This window comes from Sorex fumeus, unplaced genomic scaffold (genome assembly GCF_029834395.1).
Source record: "Sorex fumeus unplaced genomic scaffold, SorFum_2.1 ptg000035l, whole genome shotgun sequence".
In the NCBI taxonomy this organism is placed as follows: domain Eukaryota; kingdom Metazoa; phylum Chordata; class Mammalia; order Eulipotyphla; family Soricidae; genus Sorex; species Sorex fumeus.
The window spans coordinates 27,424,298-27,445,648 of record NW_026606092.1 but is presented as its reverse complement, the minus strand read 5'-3'; the positions used below and the strand labels follow the sequence as shown (position 1 = coordinate 27,445,648).

At 37.9% G+C, this 21,351-nt stretch overlaps 1 protein-coding gene across 1 annotated transcript in view; it reads right to left on the bottom strand.

Moving 5' to 3' along the window:
* The window catches only part of NXPH2 (neurexophilin 2), a 141,268-nt gene extending 120,439 nt beyond the window's left edge, over window positions 1-20,829 (bottom strand). The window contains exon 1 of the mRNA XM_056117653.1: window positions 20,578-20,829. Within this exon, the coding sequence (XP_055973628.1) occupies window positions 20,578-20,628 (51 nt within the window). The 5' untranslated portion in view covers window positions 20,629-20,829. The remainder of the gene's footprint in view (window positions 1-20,577) is intronic.
* Between the last annotated feature and the right edge of the window lie 522 nt (window positions 20,830-21,351).

Sequence of the window (21,351 nt, the reverse complement as noted above, 5' to 3'; positions counted from 1 at the left end):
AACATCTCCCTTGTGAGACTTGTTGCTGTTTTTGGCGTATCAAATACATCACGGGTAGCTTGCCAGGCTTTGCCGTGCGGGAGGAATACTCTCAGCAGCTTGCCAGGCTCTCTGAGAGGGGCAGAGGAATCGAATTTGGTTCAGCTGCATGCAAGGCAAATGCCCTACCCGCTATGCTATTGCTCAAACCCAATTCTTTGACCAGTATAATCTCCAAAAGGATGTACAGCTAATGTTGGCTAGCCCCTATGAAAACATCTTCTCTTATCCCTACAGGGCATCTCAGCAACCTCAGGTTGGCAATTACTTTAAGCCACAGGGAGATACTAGCACTTGGTTTCTTGGCTAATGTAAGGGAACATTTCCCTCTCTATTCTCATTTATGCATAGAGACAGTTAATAGTATTTGACTAAAATCCTTTATGGTTTTGAAATTTCTATGATTTACTAATACATCTGCCATGCCTCCTGTTGGTTTTCAGCAAGGAACTGAAACATGTTCTGTGGCACAGAATGGATGCTATTCTGAGACTATGTTGGGAATCTAAAGGGGATTTCCTGTGCCATTTGAAGCTGAGAAAGGAAGATCCTGGCTCTAGAGCCCAACCAAGTACATTTTCCTCCACTCTCAAACTCAGAGTTCACTAAAATAAAATTTGGATAAATAAAGTTCTTATATCCGGCTGCTTGCTAAGTATCTTTAACTTTCAAAGATTTCAATCCAAGTACATTTCTGAAGCAAAATACATTGTACACATTCAAATGTAAGTATTATTTGAAGATGAAAAGGAAGGCTAGCATATGCAACTAAAAAGAACCCCAGCCGCTCTGAGCTTTAGATAATTAAAAGCCAGACTTCTGAAGCTAACCATTTAAAGCATTTGTAAGTGTTCAAAAAGAATGTCATGGGAGTAGTACTAAACATACAAAACACTGTCACACTTCAGAGAGTAAGGAGGACAGGGGTGAAGATCCTAAATTAGGCCTGTTAAAATCCAGAGTAGACAAGAGTCAGACACACTTAAATTTAGCATTTCTTTCTTGGATTAGAGAAATGTAATTTATTGCAGAAGAAGAGGCCAGGACAATGTGAGCTCATACAGAAAGAGCATAGCAGGAATTTCTGTACAAAGCAAATTCAAAGCAGAAGGTACATCTAGAAAGACAATAGTAGATGTGAATACAAAATCCTGACTTTTACTTTATTCAAAGCATATCCTGTAGCCTATCACACCCACCACCTGGCCCCCTGGCGCCGCGTAATCCCATCAGCGGCCAAGACTCAGAGACTATAAAATCCAGATCCCGTACGAGAACAGTGCAGTCTTCTGCCCCCGCACCTGGGTGTTCCTTCCAGGGGCCCCTTGGAGGGGAGCAGGTTGAGCTTTCCTCCCAGCCCCGACCAGGGCTCCGGCAGCCGAAGACCTCCAAGACCAGCCGCCACCATGCTGAGCCCACTCTCCGCACACATGAAGGTACTGGCAGAGGGACAAAGCCACGCGGGTTCCGGGGCCGAGACCTCCAAGCCTACTCGAATTGGAGTCGAGCATCTTCCACCCAGATCCTCCAAATTCCAGTAGGCGGGTGTCACACCCACCACCTGGCCCCCTGGCGCCGTGTAATCCCATCAGCGGCCAAGACTCAGAGACTATAAAATCCAGATTCCGGAACCGCGCGGCCGCATTCGAGGCCGCGCGACATCTTATCAGAACTTTTTTTTTATGACATCTTATTGTCTCATTCCTACTTTGGACAAACTTGCAGGCTATCAAATGTAGCCTGCCCACAGGGCAGAGTCTGGCAAACTCCCCGTGGCGTACCAAATATGCCAAATACCAGTAACAATGATGGGTCTCATTCTCCTAAAGAGCCTTGAATATAATCTCAGGGCTAGGATGAAAGAGACGTTACTGGGGCCTGCTCGAGGCAATTGACGAATAACAGGATGATGAAATGAAATGAAAATGAAATCACTGGCAGAGCTAGAGATGAGAAGTTTGACCTATACTCTCATATCATTAATAAGTCAACTTGACCTAACAGTGGTCCAAAAACTACTGTAACTATTACATCATGAATATGGGCTGGAGTGATAGCACAGCGGTAGGGCGTTTGCCTTGCAAGCTGCTGGCCCGGCTGAGCTAGGTTCAATTCTTCCTCCCCTCTGGGAGCTACCGAGAGTATCTCACCCATGACATGTTGGATATGCCAAACACAGTAACAACAAGTCTCACAATGGAGACGTTACTGGGCCCGCTCGAGAAAACCGATAAACAACAGGAGGACAGTGCTACAGTGCTGTATCATAAAAGGAACTAGATTTTATACCAACACTGGCACATGTCTGCTCATGGCTCGCATTTTACCCAGAAACCTCTAGCATTCCAGAATTCTTAAACAAAAGTCTTCAAGTATTTCATTAATCACATTCAAAGATAGCAGTTTTTGCCTTCTTCAGAAATTTTAAAATACTATTCTTTTATTGCAAGCATTTTATGTAATAACTTCATTCTACATCCACAGCTGAACAAATCAAAACCAAATTTCAGGAAAGGAATTGTCTTTGCTATGTCAAGGATATTTTACTAACAAATGTAAATATTTAAGAAAGGCTTATCATAATCTACATTTTTTTGCTGTTATGAACACAGAGAAAGAAGATCTTGGATGAAAACAAACAAGCACTTTCCCCAAAAGTCTATGCTGAATACTGTCAATAAGCAGAGAAAGCCTTTATCAAACAAACACTTTTCAATAGTAGATCTATTTACTTATTTAGCGGAAATATGCTTGTTCTGGGCTAGAGCGATAGCACAGCAGTAGGGCGTTTGCCTTGTGCACAGCCAGCCCAGCCGAGCAGGGTTCGATTCCTCCGCCCCTCTTGAAGAGCCTGGCAAGCTACCAAGAGTATCTCGCCCGCACAGCAAAGCCTGGCAAGCTATCCGTGATGTATTCAATATGCCAATCACAGTAACAAGTCTCAAAATGGAGACATTACTGGGCCCACTCGAGCAAACTGATGAACAACAGAAGGACAGGACAGTGATGCTTGTTCTATAGAATGAGAAGAAACACTTTTATAAACATCTGCTAAGTTTCTCAGGTCTCTTCTTGCCGACTCTTATGCACCATTAATGTTAAATTACATTTATTTACAAATAAGATGAAGAGTTTGATGATAGCTCAATATTCCTTTTTTTTTTTAAGTCACAGTGCTTCTTTGGTACTTATAGTGATGACTATTTAAATGAAAAGGATTTCAAAAAATTGGGAGGGGGGCACACCCAGTGGTGCTCAGGGCTTACTCCTGGGTCTGCACTCAAGGATCACTTCTGGCAGGAGGCCAAGTTGGGTGCTGAGGATCAAACCCAGGTCAGTCCAGATTTGCAAAGCAAATGATCTACTCACTGTACTATCTCTCCAGCCCTGGATCTCAATATTTTTTAACCTTAATCATGAAATAATTACCTTAATTAGTACTAGATAAAAATCTTATCGTGATTACAACTTGAAAAGAGAGTCAACTAAGCTACGTTAATACAATGTTCTTAGACTAATAATACCAACAAGTTAAATCTGTTCTCTCACAAACATGTGTGAGTACAAACAAGATTAATGAAGAAAAGCACTAAACATCATAATTTAAACTAGATAAGATTTTATAATGACATATGAGTCACAAATTAATTTTTTTAATGTTTGAATCCTTATTGTCATGTTTCTCCTATTAAATAATTTACTATAAACATTGGGCATAAAGCTTCTTGTTAATCACTGTTCTTTTTTAATGTATCTGCCTATGTCCTAAAAAGACAACTTCATAGCACATGAAATTACAATGTGAGTCAACAATCAAAGAAATATGTTCCAGATGAAATATGAAATTTTATTTTATGGTTATCTGTATCTACTTCTAGAATGATAAATAAATGTCTATCAAAAAATAACTGAAACTATTCTTTCTTTGTTTTAATAGAAGTTTTGAGAAAATCCAAGCAAATAAGTCTTTGAGACACACTTTAACCTGAGTTAATTTAAAAAAAATTTTTTTTAAGTAAAAAAACTTTTTGGTATGGGTGCCACATCCAGGTGCCCAGTCTGGTGCCACACAGAGGCTATGCACTCAAGGATCAATCCTGGCAGTGCTCAGGGATATGGGGTTCTGGAGATCAAACCCAAGTTGGCCACATTCAAGAAAAGTGTTCTACCTACTGTACTACTGCTCTGGCCACTGAGAATAAAGTTATTGCTCCCTAAATAATCTTATGGTTATTACGTTAAAAATAAAAATGAACTAGGTTTCTTTTTCTCACATGAATTCAGAACTTCCCAACAAAGGGTTGGAAGCCCGATGTCAGGGAGGAAGTCAGTGACACTAAGAGATTAGCAAAATACGTATGCCACCAACCTGCCCTTGCAATCTGTCAAAGGATAGTTAGTCACTTAGTTTAAGTAATAGTCTATCAGGGTTACTGAGTGATTTCCCTCAATAACTCATTCGCTCATTTATTTACTCATTTAATGAATGCCTACTCTATGGTTGGATGTGACATGGCAGAGATTAGATTCCCATTCTACATGGGGAGGGATTTCATTTAATATCTTTATTTATATTACTTAATTAAATGAAATCCCTCCCGATGTGTATATATATATATATATATATATATATATATATATATATGCACACTCAAGGATCACTTCTGGCAGGAGGCCAAGTTGGGTGCTGAGGATGCACTCAAGGATCAATATATATATATATGTATATATATATATATATATATATATATATATATATATATATAGCTGGAGCTATAGCACAGTGGGTAGGGCGTTTGTCTTGCATTTTACCGACCCAGGTTCAATTCCTCTGTGCCTCTCGTAGAGCCCGGCAAGCTACCAAGAGTATACCGCCCACACAGCAGAGCCTGGAAAGCTCTCCGTGGCATATTTGATATGCCAAAAACAGTAACAACAAGCCTTACAATGGAGACGTTTTTGGTGCCCACATGAGCAAAGCGATGAACAATGGGAGGACAGTGCAGTGCTACAGTGCAGTGCTATACGAAGATGTGCACCAAAAATTGCCGACCCATCAAGTACTTGGATGGGTACACAGGGAGTATGGGTGTTCACAAAAAGGCTCTAACATCCTTTCATTGGGTATCTGCAAAAGTTGAGAAATCCCCCATGGAATGTATAGTCTTCTCCTCCTTATGGTGAATTTCTGGCAATTTAATCAGTGTATCTATAGCTCTTTTCCTAAGTGACAGATAATATTCCACAATCCAGAAGCCAAAGTTCCAACAGCACCATAAATTCATAGAGCCAAAGCACATGTGAAAAATCATCTGGTCTGGAGGTTGCCAAATCTGGCTGGGCCCCAGCATCACCTGGTGTTCTGGCCCCAGTCCAGGAGAAACAAGCTTGGGAGCTCCTAAAAGCTTTCCTCTCTGTGACTGTTGCATCTGGCCTACAGACCAGCATTTGAGAATCACCAACCCCAAACACATCAATTTTCTGAAGGAAAAGTTTCTAGAAAGCTCAAACCCACATAATTAAAATGATTTCACCAAATCAGTGCTACATGCAAGCCTAAATATTTTTCAAAAAGCATTTCCAAGTCTTATTATATAGGTCATACATAATAAAGCAATTTGTAAAAGAAACAAGATCAAGGACAATATTATGAGGGAGAGAACATCAAGAAAATTGAGCTTATTTGCATATGAGCTACAAATGAGCTCTGCTTTTCTCAAAGGAACTTTTGGATTTATCAGGAATGTTGGGGGCAGTCTCTAGGAATATATTCTGTTAAATATGTTTCATGTTTAGTATAATGTCATGCCTATAGTAGACTGTTAAATTAAGAACTGAATGAAAATATGAATGTGGGTTACCAAAAATGTTTTCCCATAGCCATTTCTTACATTAATCTTTGCTTCAGATTAGGAGTTTATAAGTAAATTATGATTTGCTCAAATTTCTACAGTTAGTGTCAGTAGTAAAATACAGCTAACTTCAAGGTAGAGAGAAGACCGCATCCTGATAATGAAAAAATACAACATTTGATGTGATACAAAAAGTTGAGTAGGAAGATATATCTGTGTACATACAAATTCAGCGCAGGAAAATGCTTGTTTTCCAAGTGTGCCAGCTACACACACGCTGGGAAGGTCAGCAGAACCTATGCAGAGGTTTTCCCTCCATATGTATAGGGAAAAGGGCAGCGAATGAGCTGTAGTCTGCTATTGTTTTCAGACTTCACTCCAACAAGTAAAATCATTATTTATGCATAGTCGTGATTTCATCAAAATGTGTTATATTTCGAATTCTAACACCAGCAGGGAAGATGTTTGCTTTTTTATTACTATGTTTACTCCTAAGAGAGTAGATGAAGCTCTCACAGATGTCTCCTTTCTTGTTTTTTTTTTCTGTTTATTTTTTTTAATTAACAACTGCCTTAAAGAAGAAGCTTAATTAAAAATGTATTCTAGGCCAGAATGTAGCTCAAGTCTGAGGCCCTGAATTTGATCTTCAGTGCTACAAGACCCCAACTACCCCCAAGTGCAGACCAGTGGCCTCAAACATGACTGAAGGTGGCACCTATTTAAAAAAATACTTTTATGTCTTTTGATATAATCATAGGATTTTTTTTAAATGGTATTGATATGATATGTCACCCCTGATCAACTTGTGTGTATCAAGCCACACTTGCATCCCTGAAATTCAGAATCCTACTAAATGATATTTTTTATCTATTGATGGATTTGCTGCTAATTTTTTTTCAAGGATTTTTGCACTTATGTTCATCAGGGATATAGGTTTATAAATGTTTTTTTTGTGAAGTCTCTGTCTACTTTTGTATCACGGTAAAGTTTGCTGATATGGACTAGGAGGATTCTAGTTGCTGCAACTTTATAAATGGCTTCATATCTATCTTATATTATTAGCATTAAATAGTTCTACGTTCTCATTAGAAAGATAAAAAAATGCCACCACCTTTTCACCTGTTTGCCTGTCTTCGCCTCTTATCCTAGCTTTGCCACTGAGTCATATTAATTTCATTAATATTTCTTTGTCTAAAAAATCTCTTGAATGAACTAAAACAGATTTCCCTCAGGAGCCACAATGTGAAGTTCACAGAGAAGAAATGAACGCTTGACTTCTTCAAATAAGTGTTACCAGATCACTCTCTAGCTGCATTACTGAGTCATGTTCAGATATCTCTGCAACTTTTGTTTTTATTATCCTTTAGTTTGCCTTTTGTTATCCCTTTGTTTTATTTTTCATTATTGCTGGTTGCGATAATGTTAATGGTAGTCTCATGCATATATCATTTGGACCCCACCACCTGGGTAACTACTTCTCTTACCCAGGTCCCAAATGCCCCTTCTATAATATACCCTCTTCTACCATAAGCTAAGTTCTATCAAGAAACTCTTCATTTCTGTTGAATTTGGCATTTGTTTCTCCTTGAATGTGTGTCTTTAAGTTTCACATATCGTTCTGTGTTTAGCCCTTCATTCTCATAGACGTCACTCAACATGATATCCTCTTGTTCCATCCATGTAATAGCGAACTGCATGATTTTGTCTTTCTTAGAGTTTCATAGTCTTCTTTTGTTTACACACACACACACAAACACACTCATATATATATATATATATATATATATATATATATAAAGCACAACTTCTTGATTCATTTATCTGTGGTTAGGCATTTGCTTGTTTACATAAATTAGTTATCATACAAAGCTCTGCAATGAACACCAGTGTGTATATTCTTTTTCAAATTTAATGGTTTTGTAATTTGGGGGCTATTCTAGGTATGTTCCAGATTCTGTTTTCACTGAAGCACCCCTGAGGAATTATCACTTGAAATGTTTAAATTTCTAAAAGATCGTTGCATATCCCAGATTCTTTTTAAAATTCTTTCTTATTTTTTCCCTTTCTCATGCTTCTGCTGTTCCTTCATAATTGGTTGATAATTTGCCTACTGATTCAATATCTCTTTCCTCAGAACTCTGAAGATCTACCATTGCTTCTAACATTGAGGGTACTTAAGGAGATAGCAGGGTTTTTTTTGTTGTTGTTGTTAATAAATAACCTGGTACTTCTCAAAGTTCTTAGAATTATCTATTTTCTCCCTTGATTAAAAAATACACCAGGATATTTCTTTTCACTAGCACAATCAACAGTACTTGCTTCTCCTCCCTTCCCTTACTGATTCTGTTACGTGTTTCTGGAGCTCCTTATTGGACATTCCAATGCATCCTCTGTATCACTTGTTTCTCATATTTCTTATTTTTCTCCTTTTGACTCTAGCAAGGGAAAATTTCTAGACCTTTCCTAGGCCTTTCTATTTCAGCAACAGTATCATTATACCTGTTCTCTTGTTCCTGACTCATTAATTTGTCAGTTATATATTCCATTTCCAATAATTCTTTCATGTTACCTATTTTTTCTTCACATCAGTCTGCTTTTATTTGCTAGATGCAATATTCTCTTATCTTTCTGAGAATACTAATTAGGAATCTTCAAAACTGTAATTTGTTCCTGTCTTATGTTTTCTTCAGGGTAAGTTCTGTTTCTTTTTGTCCTTTTTAATTTAAATTTTTGCTATGACTTCTCTTAAAAGTCTGATTTTTGTGTATGTCTCTTAATGAGTGAAAGACTCATGTTGATTAAATATCAAGTCCAGGAATGGATTGTTTATAGGTGTCTGAATTTCTTTGATTAATGGGGCTCTAACTTCTGTGGCCGTGTTGATTGCAAATTCTCTAAGAGGAATATACAGAGTAGATTATACAGGATGTGTGAAACTGCTCTTCAAACTGTCCTTCATATTTTCCAAACCAAAGAACTTGACCAAATCAAACAGAATTTAGTTGTGGTTCTGACTCTGACTCTGGTTCTCTCAAACATGACATCTTAAATAAAGCAAGAAAATGAAACATCTGAAACTTATAAAAAGAATTTAATAAAAAGTTGAAGAAAAAACATGGATAGATAAGCAATAATAAAGGAAGCGAATAGTTTTTAAATGATCTCCTCTCCTAAAAACAAAAATGCTCAGAAGGATAAAAATAATTTCCAAGACATTTCCATGGCAAAAATAATTCGCAGTAATTTAAACTTCTCTTAAAGCTACAAGGATGGCATTAAGTCTTTATAATTATGATGATAGAAAAATTCTGATGTAAAATTGTCATGTTTAATTTTTCAATATTTTAGATATGAATAGTCATATTTCCTGAAAAAACCAACAAAAAAATCGGCAAACTAAAATATGGGCAACTTAGTTATGTTTAAGCAACATAAGTACTAGGGAGTAGCACTGTAACACTGTCCTCACATTGTTCATCTATTTGTTCGAGCAGGCACCAGTAACGTCTTCATTGTGAGACTTGTTGTTACTTTTTATGGCATATCAAATATGCCACCAGGCGCTTGTTCTCGGTAGCTTGCTGGACTCTCTAAGAGGGAAGTACTAAGGAGTTTACTCATAACCAAGAAATAAAAACAAGTTAACATTTGTAAAAACATGTAACTTTGACAGATTCTAAAAGTAGAGCTGAAAACATCTACTGTAAACATAAATCGATTTTCATATTAAATATGAAACTACAATATTATTAATTTTACAACTGTCATAAACTACAAATAATTTGTTAGAAAATTAAAATCTAGACATAAAATTTATATTTAGTAAAGAACATTTAAAAGTAATAGGAAATACGAAGTCTAATACAAATAAGAAAATGAATTCTCATTTTTACATTGTTGCTCAAAAATTGCCTGAAAGCTGTACCCAATACACACAAATTTTAATCAGAAAGCATGAAAGTTCAATAGAAGCCAAATAAAATATTTTTATAGATAATATGATAACGTACACAAATAATTCAGGAAAAGCAATTTAAGTTTTAAAACTAATGCACTTCGAAAATAGAACTGATACAAGTGTAAATATATCAAAATAAATTTTGAAATAATAACAAAAGAACAATATTCTCAACAATTTTTTTCATAAAAATGAAATTTCAAGACTGAAACATATGCAATTGTGCAAGAGAAATTTGCAAAATGTAAAAAGGCTATAGAAAAAAATAGTTGGAAAATAGAGAATTGTTTTATTTATTTATTTATTTTTGCTTTTTTGGGTCACACTCGGCAGTGCACAGGGGTTACTCCTGGCTCATGCACTCAGGAATTACCCCTGGCGGTCCTGGGGGACCATATGGGATGCTGAGAATTGTTTTAAAAGAAAAATTGGGGCTGAGTGTATGCTTTATGTTGAGGTCCAGTTAGATCCCAAGCACCGCCTCTATTATCAAATTGGGAGTACCAATTTGTTGGCACTATCTAGGCACCTTGGGCTGTGGCCTGCAAACTAACCAATTAACTACTTAGAAGAGGGAAATCACAAAGTAAGAAGTAAAATAGCTATTCAATATAAATATGCACTTTACTTTCCTAACAAGTAACATTAAAAATGTGCTTTATTTCTAATAGATTGGCCAAAGTTAAAATATATCAGATCTAGGTAGGGAGACAGTCATGCACCAAAATTGTGACTGGTTCTGTATTTTAATTAGTACTGCACTAATTTATCTATCAAAATTTGTGTTGTGCATTTCCAGCATTGACCAGCATTAGCAGTTAGATATAACCACAAATATATTAATTTTTTCAAAATAATAAAAATATTACATAATACTATTAAACATGCTATGACACAGTAAAGCCACAAAATACTATGAATTCTTAAAAATACAAGTTATTTAATATCATATAAAATGTCCACAATATATTATTGCAGTTTTACAAAGCAGGTTATAGTTTATGACATAGTGCTTGCTCTCATTACAATAACAGCACAAACATCATTTCTGGGAAGATGGACATTAGGCTCATATTAAACTCCTAATAGTGATTTTCCTTTATTGTGAGAAAACAGGAAAACAGGCTATGGTTACTTTAATCATTTTATATCAAAAATTTGAAACATTTGATTTTATATTTAAAAAACTGAAATAGGTTTAAATTATTATTGTTAAGTTTATACAGAAATTTCAGGTTGGGTAGCAGAAACAGAAGCTGAGACAAGTATTTGATTTCAACTGATTTATATGGAAATGCCAAGGGAAAAACTGGCAGTGGGAGAGCGGGTCAGAGAAAAGAAAGCTCTGGATATATGCGATCTCAGGCAGAGTCCTGAAGGGGGCAGCTTTAGCCAGTTCAACAGGGTCCCCCATAGAGTAAGGAACTGAACTACGCATACTCTAGCACCTGTCTATTACTTCTTAAGAACTCAGGGAAAGCAAACAGTGCTCTGGCTCTGTGTTTCCCAATGGCAACATCTGGGAGAATTTCTTAAGGATAGTTACAGGCTTGTTTTCATTCTAATCCCTGACAGTGTTAGAATGAAAACCAAATAGGGATTGGGGATACAGAAACGCTGAAGAGAAACTCAAAGTTTGGGTGGAAAATCAACTACCTCTATTGCAGTATGTCCCCTTCATATTTTTTTTAATATAAGTAAGGAAAGGAGGGAGCAAGAGTAAGTATGCAAGTAGTAAAGCAAAATATATAAAAATGTGTTTAAATTTAAGAGTCAATACTCTGTGGCAGTATCCCAACCCCACCCACCCCTCACACTACACACACACTTTTAATTGATATTTGTGGTTTACAGTACTGTCAATAATGGTTTCTCATACACATAATTCTAGCAACATAATCATCACCAGTGTACACCCTTTCCTCCATAAAGGACGACAGTGGTTCTCCCTTATGCCACCTGCCTAATAAATCAATTGTTACACACCTTATACTCTATTAGGAAACCAAGACCAAAGTGATCCTTTCTCTTTTATCTTCATTTTTATAATTTGAAGTGGTACAAGTGATACAGTACGATGGACTGGAGCGATAGTACAACCGGTAGGGCATTTGCCTTGTATTAGGCCGACCTGGGTTTGATTCCTCAATCCCTCTCAGAGAGTCCGGCAAGCTACCGAGAGTATCCTGCTCGCACGGCAGAGCTTGGCAAGATCCCCGTGGCATATTCGATATGCCAAGATCAGTAACAATAAGTCTCACAATGGAGAAGTTACTGGTGCCCGCTCGAGCAAATTGATGAATATCGGGAAGACAGTGCTACAGTGCTACAGAAGTGGTACAGATGGAGATCTTGAGAAATTAGAGAAATTCTCAAATCCTCCCAGATCCTACTTAGCCATTACTCAGAATATTACTCAGTTACCAACTTAATTCTACAGCATCATAAAAGCTGAAGAACTTGGCAACTAAACCATGAAACTTAATTCTAAACAGGATTTTTCAATTGCAACATTATTCAAGAACGTTTACTCTGTTTAAATTGTTTGACCTCATGCCAAAATTTTCTTAGTATTTTCCCACTGGAAATTTTCTGTTTCTACTGAAAAGCTGAAAATAGAATGACTGAGGAGAATGCTTCCTGGAAATGTACCTCAAGCCCATCTTTCTAACTGTTAATGATGGTTCTCGCAATCTTCTACAAAAAGAATGTCACCACCATCTGAGGGCTGGTCTGGGTGGGCAGTCAAATTTCAGCTTTATGTGGTCTACAGTCTTTGAAACTACCAGTTGTTTCGTTGTTTTATTTTGATCTGCTTTGTTTGTTTGGATGCAATACTATTGCTCAGTTTATCTGACAAAATTGATGCAACGATGAAACATGAGACCAGTTATATGAAAGAACTTTGTAACCAGGTAGTCAGTAGTCTGCACACAAAAATAACAGATATTAAAAAAGAAGAGGGGAGATAACTTCCAGATTTGATGCCCTGGATGTTGGATAACACTTGCTTAGGACTTTCCTGTTTATATTGACCAAGAAGAGAACAATGGGTAAATTTATGACTATGGAAAGCATGCCTTGAGAATTGTTTACCCTTTTTTTATTTCTGTAGTAAATAAAAATGGCACATTCCCAGGAATCTTCCTTTTACCACTTGCAATTGTCTTCAGATTGAATTACACAAATAAAACCGTTTATAAATACAAAAATTATTACTAGAAAATATCAAATGGTTCTTCTACATTCCTAATTCTCTAATTTCACTCTCATATATAGAGAGATGTAGATATATACAGATACATATGCATACAGATATATACAGTTACATATCTATTTATATGTATGTCCCTGTATCTCTATCTATTTAGGATATAGATAGAGATATGCATAGATAATAGATCTAGATAGATATGCCTTTCAAAATAATGTACAAATGAGTTTGATATTATGGATTCAAGTTCTGGCACCAAAAATATAGTAAAATAACAGAATCCATCAACCATATTCCATCAACCATTTTGACTAATTTGATATAAAGAGCCCACATGGCAATGCCTAGCAAACTCCCCGTGATGTGTTCGATGTGCCAAACACAGTAACAACTAGTCTCACAATGGAGACGTTACTGGGCCCTCTCAAGCAAATCGATGAACAATGGGAGAACCGTGCTAGAACCGTGATATAAAGATACAAAGAGAAAATTCTGGTAAAACAATTGCCCGAAATTTTTTTGTTTGTTTTGTTTTGTGAGGTCACACAAGGGGTGATCAAAGTTATTCCTGGCTCTATGTTCAGGGATCACTTCTGGTAAGTTTGGGGTGCCATGTGGATTCTAGGAATCAAATCTGGTTGCACTATGGCTCCAGCCTCAAAATTAACTAAAATTTTAGCAGTCTTACACATTACTCATAGAGGTTCTCCCATCAAATAATCTATTATTTCCTAAACTATTTCCTGGTTTGAGTGAAGAAATAAACATATTCTTAATTAAGACATAACTGGTGACATTTTAAAATTTTCTGTACATGTGACAGTACTTAAAAATCATAATCGCCCATATCCCCTCAGGAAAAGCAAACTACAAGTATTTTTATAATCTGAGAATCATTTTATTTAACAAAAAAAAGAAAAAAAAACAGTAGTATCACAAAGACAAGTTTTATTTTCCGAAACATTTACATTGTCTAAGTATAATTGGACCAAACCATAGAACTCATTACAGTCTGTTTCAAGTTGGCTTGTCTCCTAACTTTAGGACCATTGACAATTTCCTCCATTTTTGATAGGTCTCACATATCAAAGTTTTGTCTTCTTTTAAACTCTTTTGTACCATTGACTGTCTTGCACTGCACTGTCCTCCCGTTGTTTATCGATTTGCTCGAGCGGGTCCAGTAATGTCTCCATTGTAAGACTTGTTGTTACTGTGTTTGGCATATCGAATACGTCACGGGTAGCTTGCCAGGCTTTGCCGTGCGGGTGAGATACTCTCCGTAGCTTGCTGGGCTCTCCGAGAGGGGCGGAGGAATCGAAGCTGACTCGTCCGGGCAAGTGGCTTGCAAGGCAAACGCCCAACTGCTGTGTTACCGCTCTAGCCCTGTACCATTGACACAACTAATATATATCTATATCTATCAATATCTATATCTATATCTATATCTATATCTATATCTATATCTATCTATATCATCTATGGTGGAAACTACTAAGATGCACAAAGCCACAGGCAAGTTTTCTCATTGAAGTACAAAGCTAAACTATAACACTATTGTCATAAAAAATTAGAATTTACTTGAAAGCCAATTTACATTTTATTTACATTAAAGCAATGACTAGATTCTAGTTACTAATAGTCCACAATTTTAAAATGATGTAGAGGAGAAAGAACTTAAATGCACTATTTTCTTTTAAATTTTATTGATTTTGTTGATTACATGTGTCAAATGACCATATACGGTTTACAGATTCCTTTTTCCTAGTTTCAAGAAAGTTTTCTTCTACATAGTAGAAATGGAATTAAGCAGTCTTTTAGTATTCTTAATCTACTCCTAAATATATGCGTCATATGTGACATACTTAAAAACAATTGTGTGAAGGACCAGAGATGCTAACCATAAAAAGAAAAATCAGTCATTGTTATGATATACTAAATAGAGGAAAGGGATATTAAAAGTCGTGTCTGTACACTTCATTAATGACTTCATTTGTAAATGAGGTATGTGAGGTTATTTCATGACTTACTGAAGACAATACCTGCATGCCTGAACACCCACACATTCATGTATTAACATTCTCGACCTGCTCTATTTTGTTTGCCTATATGTCCTCGGTCTGCTTTAATAGCAGTGAAAAATCTGGGTCAAAAATGTTGTTTAGGATATGCCCAATGTGAAATTTACTTTAAAATAATCCAGTTCTTTTGATATTAAATTATTCTTTCTAGTTCATTTAAAATGTCCTCTCTGTTGTAGTCTTACAGGGAGAGTGGAATGGAGTAAACTGTTAACAAACTTGAAAACAGGTAGCAGTACACATCTAAAACATACTTATACAGCGATTATTACAGTCAAAACTTATAAAATGTACTTCTTCTACAAATCCATATACATATCCATATATCTAGAAAGCAAGATTGATAAAAATGGCAATTTTAAAGACAATTATTTAAATTTCCTTAACGAGCTGGTTAGGAAAAAGGGATAATTCTTTCTGTAGCTTTTGTATCAAGTAACAAAATTTCCATTTTTATAGATAATTCTACAAGGGAAGCAAATTATGTTTGAATCATGCAGATTAATTGAACACTTATTTGAGTGGGTTAATCCATGTTTTCATAGATTAAAATAATGTAAAATAGAAATATTCAATCAATTTAAAATTATTTTAAGCTAATAATCTTTTTTAGATAACATAATTATCTATACTTTATGTCCATTAGAATTCTTTTCTTATCTAGCAGGATTTTGAAATAAAGAATGGAGTTGTCATCAACAAAAATGGGCATACAGTAACAAAAAAATTTAAGACTCAAACACTGACTAGAGCATGTGAATTTGGCACAGTTAAAAATGCAATTCAATGGTGTTACAAAATTTTACAGCAGAGCAATAAATAGGTTAAATGATGAAAAGTTACTGAAAATGATTTGGACATATTACAATTTCAATTACAAAAGAATAATGTAGACACTTGTTTGCCAAACTGTCATTCTATATACTATAATCTCACATAATGAGTGCTCAAAATTATCTAGATTAATTTTTGAAGCAGCTTTAAAATAATTGGTTCCAAAATAAAGATATTAAATGCCAGCATTTAAGTGACAATAATGCTTATGGCTAAGATAGAAATGAGATTCTTAACAGAAATGCTGACGCAGCCGTAACTTTAGGCACTTGAGTGTGTGGCTATAATTCTTTTTTCAAATCTTACCCAGCAAAGCTTCAGGTAAAGAAGTCTACAGAATATGTAAACAGTAAGAAACAGTCCTAGAGCTTTAACAAAACCACAAACCTGTGACACATTTATATTCCTCCTTCATTACTAGTACTAAATTACCAAATAACTCAAAATGTATTGATTAGCTCTTTAATAGATAAAAGGTGGGTAACATGTTAGAAAAAAATCAACATTTCTTAATTCATTCGATTTGCAAAAGGTATACCTTTTAAGCTAACAGCGTTAAACCTTTAAAAACCTTTTCCAAAAATGTCTTCTGCTTTATTCTACATTTTGATCACTAATCAAAAATAATAAAATTAAGAAAAAATAGAGAATCACAACTAATAAGATTTTATTTTCCATTTATAAGTGTTAAGCTATAAAATAAGTTCCCCAAAGAAATTGGTTTCTTGTGTGGAAGGCATCTGAAATTAAACCAAATAACACAATCTCTGAATAGGCCAAGGGTACACAACTTTTACTGGGAGATAAGTGGTTCAAATAGAGGACATAATTGTCTAATTTTAATTCACACTTTTAAAAAAAGCGCAAGATAATAAAGCATCTAATGAGTTCATTTTCAAGCCCAGCCAAATCAAGTCAGATCTAAGAAATGGAGGATATTTTTCTCTGTATTGTCATCCAGCCAACAGACAATTATTGATCTTAGCCTGGGAAATACTGTTCTGATGTTTATTGATCACACTGTATAAAGAAAATTGTGATTTTTGAATGAAAGATAGCTATGAGCAATTTTTTTAATTCAGAATTTGTAGTGAATATATATATATGATGAATACTACAGTCAACATTATTAAAATTAGTTTAAGATAAGCAGAAAGACCATTATAAATCCATGCGAGAAAACAGTACATAATGAGAATGAACTTAAAACTGTAAAACTGAAAAAAAAACAAAAGAAAATTGTACTTGCAACACAGTACTCTAATTGCATAGGATTCTAAAAGTTTGCTAACTAGCATTGCTTTTAATTTATATTTTACTCTATAAATTGATTACGTCACAGAAAGAAAACAGCCAAAATGCATAATACACCTGTTTTAAAAATTATCCCTATTTTAATCTTAAACTCAAGCTAATCTTCCATTTAAATTAAAATCTAGTCATTTTATAATTTGCATTTTACTTTAAGGCAAAAATCACACTTACTACAGAAATAAATTATCATGCAAATTTGTACAAAGTTGTCAGCTGGCAAAGTCTTTACCTTGCATGATGTCATGAAATAATACTAATTATATTATATTAATTTCAATTGCTAATTTTAACTTCATTGGACTGTAGAAAAGACATAATAATACCATTAATGCATTTTATAGAAAAATACATTGCCAAGTAAGAATTTCAAGGAACATAATACATTTGAATTGATATTAAATTGTGCAAATGCCCACTATTTCTATTAAATAGATGTAGTGACCTGTCATAAACACTGAACGAGGCCAGAAAAACTGGGCAAGGATAAATAACAAACACACCTACCTCATTAGCTACTCAAAAGATTTACTAACCAACTTACTGTTTTCTTGTAACATGTTATAGTTATATCTTGTAACATGTTATATTTATGTGTCAGTGTTTTGTAGTTAATGACTTATTTTCACCCAACTCACTTTCAGATAAAGTAGGGAATTTTCCCAAAATTTAAAATTTCATTATTTTCAAATAAATTTACTATATATTAGCAATATTGATAATTTTTACAGTACAGTGTTCAGGCAGGAAGTTTAGATGGAAAAATAAAATCCAATTTTGACAACATCCAAACTTGTCCCTTTCAACCTCCCAGGCCCTTACCAAGGGCAAATGTGTGAAGTACATCCTAGAAAATTAAAACTGGTTTCTAGAAAGTGTTTCATTAATTTGCAGTTGAATTTTGACAAAGAAGTTGAATATCGGATTTTTTTTGGGGGGAGGGGGGTACCAAATGACTTTATTTGAAGATTTTTAAAAAGTAAAATGAAACTGAACCATCCGCAGGGCCAAATTATGATCTACCCATTTTGATGCCTGCTGGAGTAGGGTGCCCAGTGAGATTGGGGGATGGTTGTACAGCTTATCTACTCTGCTGTCCTTTCACACCCTAACCCCCTGTGTTATAAGGCTGGAAACAGCTCTAGGAATGTGGAGAATGTAAACAGCCTTTCATTGTCCAAAAGGATGGCAGTGAGAGGAATGTGTGCTTATCACACCGCCACAGCTCTCCACCTCACTTACAGTGATAAAGTGCTCCAGGGAAAAAACAACAACAAAAACATTACAACCCAAGTGCAATCCAAAAATGGATTAGAATTTGACATACACTTCCTTAAATACTAATCAATCAATCCATGCTGGCTGTAATATTACAATCTAGCTCTTAAAGAGGGTATACAATCCTTTCAAGATGGATTTCTCATTCCTATCGAGTATATAGTGTGAAAAAAATTACCATTTTCAACAAGCAGCCGATAGAACTTTTTCCTAATATGTGCCTAAATATATAGCCTCTATAAGTGATTAACATAATGCTTATGGAACTGATACACAGCTCATGATAACTAAGCACAATATTAAACGAACTAACCAAAAGATATTGATATTTTGAAGATACCGCTCCCTCTCAACCCTTGTACCTGATTTCACCGGCGTTATCTCCCCCTCCCAAGCAGAATTTTGTGCTTACACATGACATACAAATGCTGCTTAATCAGATCACCCTTTCTTGGAAACCAGATTAGACATTAAAAAAATCAAGTAATAGTAAAGATTATGTGCCTACATATCTTTTGCACGCATAATGTCTTAAATGCAAATCTTATTTTTAAATTGGAGTATTGTATACAGACAATGTGTGCTGGCTAATTCAAGGACATGTGAGAACACTGCATTTTCTTCTTGGTACAGTGAAGAATTTATGAATGTGCAGGTGATGCTTACCTCTACTTGTAGCAAGAATGGACTGGACCGTGGGTGCCCTCTCCCCTTCACTCAGACCCTTCAGAGTCCCTTCCATCATCAAAATTTGGGAATTACTTTTCTCTACAATATCATTTACATAAGAGTGACTTTCATAAGTTTCTTTACTCCCACACACAGACACATTAAAAACAATAGGGGCAAGACAGAAACGTGGAAGGAAGGAAGGAAGGAAGGAAGGAAGGAAGGAAGGAAGGAAGGAAGGAAGGAAGGAAGGAAGGAAGGAAGGAGACAGTGATTGCCATACTAAATTGCTTAGGTTTTAAGTCTTGTTTTAGTAGTCTAGAGAGAATTGGGTAACGTTAAGTAGAGGGCCACAGAAACCCTCGCATCTGCAGAAAATTCTCTGATCGGCGCCATATCAATAGGTGCCAAGAGAGAGCAGTCAGATCCAGCAGTCAGATCATCACACAGCCGACTGAGCTAAGTAGTCCCTTTCTACAATTTTACTTTGGAAGTTACTTCTTGATGGACTTCCTTCGGCCTCCCTCAAACATTAGCCAGCTAAGCATGCAGTATAGCAGTGCACATCAGAAGGCGGAGAGCACGGCTCCTCGCGGGAAAAGCGAACGCAGAAAGAAGAGTTAGTTCCAAAGGCGAACAAGGCCCTCCTATTTCAGGTCTCTGGCGAATTCCCCAGCATCATCTAATCCCCTTCTCAATCCTCAGCCTCGGGACAGTCCGGACCCGGCGGCCGGGGCAGTCTTAGGGGGAACCGACTGCTTAGAGATGCCAGGAAGGATCTCCTTGAGGAGCAGACCCGGGAGCGAAAGTTACACCCCGCGTCCCCGCCATCCGAAAACCCCCTCCCCGTACCCCTCGACACTGGCAGAGCGAACAGAAACCCAGTCGCCCCCTTAAGATGGGCCTTTGCCTAAGTTTTCTCCAAGCAGGGATGCCCCTCTTTAGCCCTGGGAGCAAGAAAGCGACGGTGCCGCTCTGGGGCAGAAGTGCTGACATCTGGGCGAAACAGCAAGTGAAAAGAAAAGAAAAAAAAAAGAAAGAAAGGAAAAGAAAAGAAAGCAAGCCACCCCAAGTCCGGGCTGGCGCCTTGGTTTCGGGGCTCCCCTCTCTTCCCGCGACCCCCTTTTTCCCGTGCCCAATCGCTCCGAATAAACGCTGCTTTTCCCCGCCGGGTACCACTCCCGCAGCACTTTTCTGCGACGTGCGCTCGCCCCCTCGGACCCGGATCCCGGCTACACTCCTCACCTGTCCGAAGGGGTCCTTGACTCCGAGCCCCCCCAGCCCAAACCACCCAACTGCCCGCGCCCCGCCACCGTAGCAGCCCCGGGCCGGCCCCTCACTCACCAGCTGCAGCAAGCCGGGGACCACGACGAGGGGCAGCGGCCGCAGGCGCATGGTGCCGGCTGCCACGGGGCTCACGAGCTGCGCGCCCTCGCCTGCCTCTCGCGCATCTCCACTTCGGGGGGCAGGACGGAGGACGCCGGGGACACCGTGCGCGCCGCTGCCCTCCCGGAATCCGAGCGCGGCGCGGGGAGGGCGGGCGGGAGGTGCCGGGGCGGCCCCCGCGCGCCCCTCCTCGGAGGGGGCCGGGAAGGAACGCGCGGCGGGACCCCGGGCGCCCGGACCCGCAGCGACTCGCTCCAGCGCCCGCTCGGAGTCCCGGGCTCCGGCTGCGACGCCAGCCGCTGGGGGACCGGGTTCCAGGAGCGCAGCCGCTGGAGCGTTCTTGACCCCCCGCGCAGTGCAGCTGCGGGTCGGAGCCCGGAGAGGTCCGGTGGCTCCGCGGTCCCCGCCCCACAAAGAGCGAGCCCCGGCTGGTTCGGATGGGTGGGCTGGGCTGGGCGCCCCGCACCCCGACCTGCTTCCGTGCGGCTGGGGAGGTGGGGGATCCGGGGAGCGTGTCTCCTCTGCAGGAGTGCGGGAGGGTGTGCGCTGGGGGAGCCCCCAGTGTGGATGCAGGGGAAGGGTCCTGAGATTGAGGGTAGGGGGTGTGGGGAAAGGAAAGGCTGGGGTGCGAGGTGCGAGAGGACCCCCAGATGTCTGCCCGGGAGCTCCGGATTCCGCGGCAGCAAGAAGCGCAAAGTGCGGCTGGCGCGACGGGGAGGCTTATGAGGAGAG